Source organism: Scatophagus argus, chromosome 3, assembly GCF_020382885.2.
Source record: "Scatophagus argus isolate fScaArg1 chromosome 3, fScaArg1.pri, whole genome shotgun sequence".
Taxonomy (NCBI): domain Eukaryota; kingdom Metazoa; phylum Chordata; class Actinopteri; family Scatophagidae; genus Scatophagus; species Scatophagus argus.
In genome coordinates, this window is record NC_058495.1 from 18,156,668 (window position 1) to 18,165,915 (window position 9,248).

At 41.0% G+C, this 9,248-nt stretch overlaps 1 protein-coding gene across 1 annotated transcript; it reads right to left on the minus strand.

The window, feature by feature from the left end:
• Positions 1-673: 673 nt before the first annotated feature.
• On the minus strand, positions 674-5,256 carry LOC124056678 (neuronal vesicle trafficking-associated protein 1-like). Its single transcript, XM_046384356.1, has 5 exons — positions 5,012-5,256; positions 4,481-4,616; positions 4,190-4,306; positions 2,638-2,748; positions 674-1,698 (listed from the first exon to the last, which is right to left on the minus strand). The coding sequence occupies exons 2-5, from the start codon at positions 4,607-4,609 to the stop codon at positions 1,498-1,500; spliced, it is 558 nt and encodes a 185-aa protein (XP_046240312.1). The 5' UTR covers positions 4,610-4,616; positions 5,012-5,256; the 3' UTR covers positions 674-1,497.
• Between the last annotated feature and the right edge of the window lie 3,992 nt (positions 5,257-9,248).

Here is a 9,248-nt window from a genome sequence, read left to right on the forward strand (position 1 = left end):
GCTAGAAAAAGGAAGCTGTCGACGGGAGATTTGACTCAGACAGCCTCCTGGTATTTCTGCTAATCTGTTTATTAGGATTAACCTATATTCTAGTTTGAACAGCGCTTAGAAATTTCTCTTTGATCTTAACTCAAGGGAACTGGAGCTGTTCACTGTGTTTAGTTTCTACACTGAAGGATTTTCAGCATTGCTGACAAAATTGACTCTTAAATAGTTTGGGGAAAACCCATACATGAATTCAACTTGGACATTTGTGTGGAATGTGTGGGCACTTTATTTCAGTTTTTATTGAACACTTTTATGTAGCAAATGCACTTCAATGGTAATCATTACATCGTTTGAAAAAGGTACATAATTTATGACGGTTTAAGTTAAATGACAAATACAGAAAAAAGCAACAGGACAAGCGACTACTGTCAGATTGTTTCACTACAACAACCTAAGCCTAGTGTCTGTGATGGCTCCTCACAGCCATCTGTGGTGACATTAATCAGTGCGAAGCATTGCACAACACAGTGTCTTCACTAGCAATGCAGAAACATTCAATACAATAGCATAAAATGTATGCTAGGAAAAGTAACCATTAAGTCTTGTTTAGCTCGCAAAGAAAAGCACATGGTGTTCACAAAGAGTTAAAATATGTGGAGACAATCATTAATGCTGGTTTTAAAAGATCTGATGCATCAAATACTAAAAACTCCTTAACAGCACTATATGCAGAGAGCAGTATGGGCTGTGTGAAAACAACACCATTAAAATAGTTTTGTTTTTTTTTTCCTGCTGGTTAAAAGGTTTCCTTCACTTCAAGCCCCATTTATTCACAATATCATGACAGTAAAATACTTTGACACAGATGACCTCAGTTGCAATTATGCTTCAAACTTTGTCACTTTCATAAGAAATTCACCACTTTCTGGACCTCACAAGATCTGACATGCGCCATCGGTATTTAATGTATTTGAAAGGAAGGAGAGTTCAAAGCAAACTGTTGTCAGAGTCGCGCGTGCATCCGCGTTGAAACGGGCGACGCAGACACGAGATGGTTCACAGTCATGTCACAATGTACTTAAGTGAGTTCTGTTACATATGTGTATGTACAAAGACGGTGAGTGTGTGTCTGTGTTTGTATTCCTGTGGCTTTATTTCATTTTATTTTATTTTTTACACGTTTGCCACTGTTTTGAAGTGTCAAATAAATAATAACATATGCTATTCAAACAAACCGTGAATCCACCCGAATATAAGACTTGTTTTGTTGAAAACACTGTTTTTTTTAAAACAAAAACAAAACAAAAAAAATCCACAGACGTCCCGCTACAGCACACATCAGCTGACCAAACTACGTCTACAAGGCTGCAGAGCACCTCAGGCAAGACAAGTTAATTTCTCACCCACAGAAAGCCATGGGACTCTGAGGTTTGCTTGAATGGCACAACCATATTATTTATTTATTTTTTTTCCCGCAGCAGGTGAGGCCACCTCCTGATCTCAGGTTGGTTAAGCCAGTTTCTGGGCAGTCTCTGTCTCCTGCTGAGTGACCTTCTCCTCAGACATGATGGTCATCCATGGTGATACTGACCGAGTGATGGTCTGCTTGGCTATGTTGTAGTGGTTGATGAGGGTGAAGAGGCGCCCGCGGCCCCCAGGGCCCTGAGGGGGGTAGTTGCCATACATCCCAGCTGGCATGCAGCGACCTTGCTGCTCCAAATAGAGGGGCAACATGATAAGAAACAACACAGAACGAGACAGAATTAAGCTTTTCATAAGTGGAACATTATTTTAAAAAACAAGCTGTGGTTAGGTGACAAAACATAGCAAAATAATTAGCTTTGAATGAAACCTTACATGACAAAAATTTAGTAAAAGCTAAACAAGTACCTGTGAAAATGGATTACATTTATGCACAAAAAAAAGACCTTTTACAGCAGACTAACTTTTTCTGAGCAGTAGCCGCCATTGCTAGGAGCGACAGCTGACTGAATAATACTAACTGTTACTGTTAAGCATTTAGCTAAAATGCTAAGCTGCTGCGGGAGTAACATGAAAGCGTCAATGAAATCAATAATAACTCAGTAACGTCCGCCACACAGCAATATTTATGTCACGTTTGCTAACAGCAGCTAGCATTAGCCAAGTAGCCAGTGAAATCAAACAACACTATTAGCAACACTCCTGAGTGCACTAAACTGAACAGTTATTGCTTTCAACTTTTCAGTTGTAAGCGAAAGTGTGTGGCAGTGATGGTCACATATTCTTGCTTCGAGATGATTTTAAAATGTACCCAAAGCTGATGTAGTGGTGAAATAACGCAAGACATTCATATTAAAATGCTACTCAAATAAAAATCAGTCAATTACAAATTGTCTGCAAACACAAAATTATTAAAGTGTTCACCAGCGATCTAACAAGCATTAGACATATTCAAAGGGTAGATTTGATGGGGCCTGTAAATCATGACAGTCTGTCTGTCTTTGTGGTTTATCTATATGGCATCCTTGCTGTATAATAAACCTAATTTAAGGGTCATCACTTTTCAAAAAAGACCTGACAAGAAACATCATTTAACAGTAAAATATCATTAATGACATTAATGCAAGACTGTCAGGATCACAAACAAGGATGCTCATGAGTGTTTACCGTGTAAACAAAGCTGTCGGGGCAAGGCTGCTCATACTGATAGACCTTGTAGACAACCAGGAACACCACACACACCAGGAAGGCCAGGGCACAGATCACCAGCAAAGTCACCTGAAGGAGACACAACAGCAGCACAAGACCTGTGTGAGACAGCTCTGTGAAAGGACGCCACAAACCTACTGGGCATGTCTTCAAGAAAGAAATTATATAGGTAATACCTTTTCTTTCTCTTTTCTTAATGGTGTAAGCAGCACTGCCAGGCTGAGTTGAGTTATGTATCTAAATATGTGGATGTACTGTGCATTGAACAGTAACTACCAGGCAGTAGGGACTACAGGATATTCTGCATATGATAACTGAACAGAAAAATGGCTTGTGGGACCGTCTGTGCAGCCCAGCTCTCACCTCTCAGGGGAGTTATGTAACTGCTACTCATGTTTCTAAGAAGTGGGAGAAATCACCGCATTATATAGCCCAAGATGTTGGACCCCAAGGTGTGCCCAAGTTATTTTTAGTCGAGATGAATCCTCTTTTGCCCATAAAGCGAGTGGATTGTTTGAAGCAACTGCAGAGAAATTGTTATGTACTTCTGTGGTGAAGAGTTGCAGTTGAGATACAGTGAAACCCTGATACACATGTTGGTTTAGTGCTGACAGAATATCCTTTAGGATTTCTTGGACTGGGAACAAGATGCCTTGCAAGCAAGCACTTTGTTCCTTAGTCTGTTTGGCACAGGTATGCCAAGACTGTTAACAGCTTTTATCAATACGTATGAAAAGGTATTCTTTTTCTCTGTCTGTACGAATGCTGCAGTCGCACAGCAGACGGTACAACACGTACCAAGCAAAGCAACAGGAGATTATGAAAGAGACTATCTGCGATGAAAGGGCTGCCTGCAGCCTTTAAAAGCACCAATGAGAGAATGCGAGCTGTGTGTTCTCAGAGACGTGATGTGCCAACTTGCCTTTCAGATGTTTGAGAACTGAAGCTCTGCTACTAAAGGATGCCTGACACACCTCACAGTGACAGGTTTAACTGTTGATTCTGAACGTGGAGCATAGGAGATCCTCGGATGAGGGGAATCACACGTGGAACCAGGATTGCGTTTCGACCTTTTCTTTTACATGAGCATATGTTTTAATCATTCTGTATGGGCTGTAAAGGGATCAACACATCTGCCGAGCAAGAGGGCGTCGGGCGTTGAGGGAGGTGGGAGAGATGCTGCCGTTTGGAGGCCATCGCCATGGCAGCAGCTGAATTAATGAGTTTCAGGGCGGGGTTAAGTGAATCATTGTGCATTATGTCTCCCTGCGTAGCCCCAGCAAGAAGACAGACTGCACAGGACACACGGGATGAAGGTGGCCTGAGCAAAGAGGAGTACAACAGGGATTGGAGGGGGGGGGGGTGTGATATTATGACGGTGGTGACAAATGTCCTGAGCTGAAGGGAGACAGATGCCTGCTCTCAGGCATATGCATGAGTAGGAGTGTGAGAGATACTCGAAATGGGATGTTGTAAGAAAGACACACGGTGGAAGCGATATTATCCTTACTTTGAGTCGCTCAGATACGCCTTCAATGATGCTTATTGAGAACTCTGCGATTTTAGGAGATCGTAGCTTTCCCTTCTTGCTCTCACCATCGTAGTCTGCCTTTGTCTTCACCACCACCTGGTAGGAAACACATAACAAACAGAAGAGAAGATCCAGTCAGTTTGCAGTTACCTGGAGGAGATCACACAGGCAGGATGGGCAACATCCTCTTGCATTTTTCTGTATATCTGTGACACAAACGTTGGTTACCCAAATTAGTTAATTAGTAATTATCAAACAATAAGATCTTACCTTATCCGGTGGAGGAAACTGCAGCTGACTGGCATCTAATGGTGTTATGAGAGGGATGGTGTCAAATCCGTCTTCAGAAACCGCCTTCCCGTTATTTTTCTCGCTGAAATTGTTCCCAAGTTTAACCATTTTTCCCCTGCAAGAAAAACAAACAAAAAATAAAATCCACAAACCCGGGCGGGTAATCAACAAACGGGTATTAGCCTTCTCCTTAACCACAAGCATGGACTGTTATGGGCTATTATTCCCAGCTCCTGTTTGATTGCATAAATCATTCAAGGAATCGCAAGTGTTCACGTCCATTCAAACTGAATTGTGTGTAATTATAAGCATAATGATTGTAAGATATCTTTAACACATGCAAGCAATAGTGCGAATCAAACAAAATGATGCGAGGAGCTGTGAGGGGCACGAGAAAGCCACAAAAGCGGCCACGCAAAGCTTCGACATAATGGGACTGGTGCATCACCCTGAAATGGAAAGAAAGAAAGAAAAATACCCAAAAGGATTTAGCGCCATCCAAACACTTACCAGCTCAGCGTAACCTTTTCACACAGCGTAATTCTCCTGATGTGGTGACTTTATTGCTCCAGCGCTCCTGTATGTGTCTCTAGGTGTGACGCAGCCGATTTGCGGAGAGCTGGTGCACAATATGGCCAGCTGGCTCTGCGCGCCGCGTTACCTCCGAGCTGGATGCTGCTGCTGGCGTCTGGCTGCACTGCAAGTGATGTAACATCCTCCTCACATCCATCCATCCATACATACATCTGATCAGTGGCAGTAAAAGATAAGCTGGAGATCGTTACGCTTGCTTTGAGTTAGAGTGGAAAATCTCTGTGTCTTTTTTTATTGTCACTGATGAAGGGAATTCTTTTTTAGAGAGGGATTTTTTCAGGCAAGGGTAAAGAGTGCATATCCAGATCATCTCAATTTATGGTTGGCATACAGCCAGTAGGTGGAGTGTCTCCTGTAAAAAAAATTTTTCTTTACATATTTGCATGCATTATGTTTTTCTGGGCACATTTAGTGGAAGATTAACTCACATAAATTCATAGGAAAATTGGTTGACAAACACTGATTTATTGGTGGTTGGCTTCCTGGGGAGTTCAAATCTTAAAGCGACTAAAATAAATAATTTTATAGTAACAATAGAATGTAAAAAAAAAATAAAAGAAACAATGTGAGAATGTAAAAGGATGGTAGTGATGAATCTTCTGAATCCACAGCTTCCCTCAGCTTTGCTAAGCTTTATTGAGCTTTACGGTGAGTTTCAGCTCGTTGTTTAGCTGTCAGGTTTATTGTTTTGGTTTGCTTTCACCAGTCTCATATTGTTGTTTTCTGTTTACAGCAAAAAAAAAGAAACCAACTCTAAAACCCACTGTGCACTACCTACTCAGCACCAAGCAGATGGCGGCCATAGTGCATTTAGCGACTCAAACAGCCAGATATTTCCCTCAGGTAAGAAGAGCTAAAATCTGTTAGCTAACCAGTTCACCGTATTAAAACCCCAAAACTAGTTAGCTTATTGCAGGTTAACACCAGGCCGGAAAACAGTCTTTCACTGCCCTCTGTGGTTGAAATGTTCAATCCTGTCTCATTTCCAGTTGGGTGTGGTCAGAAGTGTGCTGGAACCACACCTAACAATGATGTCACCGTGTCCCGGAGTACATTTTCACATCATCACCCCAAGGAGGAATATTAAACCACTGAATGTCACCAAATATTTTCAGAGAGTGTTAACTTACTCTTTAAAAATCCTGAAAACTTGTACCACTAAATACCCAAGACTGAATAAGCAGCAAAGTTTTAAAAAGGCAGTAGATCAACGGTTTTCATCAGGTTCAGGTTCAAAACTAATGAGGAAGCATTAGCATTTTTACTTCTTTCCACAAGTACGCCATCATCATCTGTAATTAACAAAAACACAGCTTTATATAAATGTGTGAGTGCAGTAAGCCCTTCAGTGTGTTTATCTGTCAGTAATTTGTGTATTGTTATTTATCTGAACATGTGCAGGGTTAGGCGGCATGGTGGTGCAGTGGTTAGCACTGTTGCCTCATAGCAAGAGGGTTCCAGGTTCGGTTTTCTCCGGGTTCTCCGGCTTCCTCCCTCAATACCAAAAACATGCGCATTAGGTTAATTGGCTACTCTATATTGCCCCTAGGTGTGAGTGTGAGAGTGTGTGGTTGTCTGTCTTTGTGTGTTGGCCCTGTGATTGACTGGCGACCAGTCCTGGGTGTACTGGAGCCCGTAGTCAGCTGGGATAGTCTCCAGCTCCCCTGCGACCCTGACGGATAAGCGGTATAGAGAATGGATGGATGTGCAGGGTGTTTGTTTCATGTATCGCAGTTCACAGGATGTTTTCATGTTTGGTTTTGTGTCGTTGTGTGCTAAACTATTGTGCACTGATTTGATGTCTGGAATGCACCTCTAATGTATCAGTTCAGCTTTTCTGTTTTTGACAAGTACAGGTGAGTATCTCCTCTGTCATGGAGGGAAGACTGAGAGAGAGAGACCCCTGAGGGCAGGAGTGTTATTGGACCACTGCTTCCACCCACCTTAAAATCAGAGAGAAGAGCTCAGGGGGGGAGGGGGAAATGGCAAAACTGAAATCGCTCAAGTGAAACAACCAAAACTGTTCTGGCCATGGCAGAAATTAATGTGATCAGGATCATATCACTCAGCAGATTTAGAGGTTGTCAGAACCTTCAAGTGACAGGAGATCACTGTAGACTATATGATTAGATATCCGAATGGGTACATTTTCCATATTTGGTCATATATAGTTTCCCACGTATCAAATGTGAAATGTCTGTAGCCTTTACTGTATACTTTACTAATCACCTTGAATTATTAACAAACGTACCTCACAACATGCAGTACATTTCCTGTTCCTAATTTGAATACAAAACATTTTGATTTTTACCACAAGCCCTTTATGACTCCTCATCATGTGCTTTCAAATGGTGAAATGAAGCCATGTCTGTGCATATTATCCTGCAGCTTGTTGCCAGGCTACAGTGTGAATGCGGGGGGTGGGGGGTTAGAAGAGGATGCATTAATGATCATGTCCAGTTTGTTAATCCTTGGTGAAAAGGAGGCCGCAGAAGAGAAAATGACAGTGATCTCATCACATGTTGAGACAGAAATCACAGCTCTTCAGTGGACTACATGACAGCTGCTGTGCCTCCGCGTGATGCTGCTTGCTGCTGGGCTGTCAGATGAAGAGTATGTGATGAGTCTGCGGTGCAAAGTCATTAGCGATCAGATTTTTTCTCCTTGTGGCCTGACAGCCGAAGTCATTGTGTTTCCTGAAAACGTGTGGTGAGGAAGTCACAGTTTGTTAGCTTGGCAGTTTATGTGCGTCTTATTCCTTTAGCTGTGAAATAATCCTGGACTTGGATGGAGGAAAACATTAGTGTTGGAATTTGTATCTATTCTGGATAAAGTAATACTTCCTAGTTACAATGTGCCAAATGTAGAAATAGCAACATCATAAACAAATCAAAATAACCAAATTCATGGATGTCCACTTCTTTGTTGGTAAATGTAATCACCTTGATACAAATGGACTCACTTTTACTTTGTCACTCTCCTTTTATTGTTATATAGATAATATGTTTTGTTTGTTTGTTTGTTTTTCACATCAGGCCGGCCCAGTCATGCATAAAGTGACCTGTAATCTCAGCAGGCCACTGTTGATGCTGGTTCTCATTTACAATATTAAGAGTAGCAGAAACACACAGTGTCAAGGTATGTTTAAAATAACATGAAAAAGCGATAATCTTAAAGTATTGGGACACCTGACCATTACACCAACAGGGACTTTAATGACACTACACTCTAAATACAGAGACAGCTTTGCAGCTGCAAACATATTTAGTTGAGTGGGCTACAAAAAGAGGACTCCAACTGTATATAGACAAAGGTATTGGGACACCTGACTTTAATGACATCACATTCTAAATACACACAATGAGGTATGTCCCAATACTTTAGCCTAGCTTGTGTATTATGATATCTGTAGAAGGGCCCTCTGCTGCAGTGGCCTTCTCAGAACAAAACACTAGAGGGAGACATCAGCTTACTTATTTACAGGTCACAGCTGTTAACATGCATAATGTGATCATAATTCTTATGATATTCTTATGATCTTATGTGACATTAATAAAGTCTTGATAACAATCATAAATCATAATTTATTTGTTAGATTTTTAATTTTGAATCAAAATTTGCCAAGCAACTAAGTCACTCAACTCAAGTAACTGTAGTGGAGTACACATATTTGCCTTTTTATTGTAGTGCAGTAGAAGTCAGCAGAAAGTGGTAGCAAATGGGAATACTCAAATAAACTTCTTTTGCATCAGAATTGTACATAAATATAGTACTTTAGTAAATGTACATATAACAGTGGGGGTGTTAATATAGATCTGAAGATCTTATTGTGAAGCTGTGATATTAGTTTATAATTAGTTAATTTACATGATACAACTATGTCTTGTCATGCTGCATGTAGTCTCTGCAGTCTTTTGCTTGATGCTCATTACAGCATAAGAAAAACAATAATGCACAGTATTAGACAAGAGTAGAAATAAGCTCAAATTATAATAAAGCATCTGAAAATGTCTTTACTTGTATCTCACACAGTGTAAAATGTGACTAAAGCTAAACACATCGCTGCAAACTGCTGCGTCTTTAAAACCCACTCTGTTCTTGGCTCTTTGCCCAGAAAGTTCATTTCCCATTTCCCATCCAGCCACATGGACTA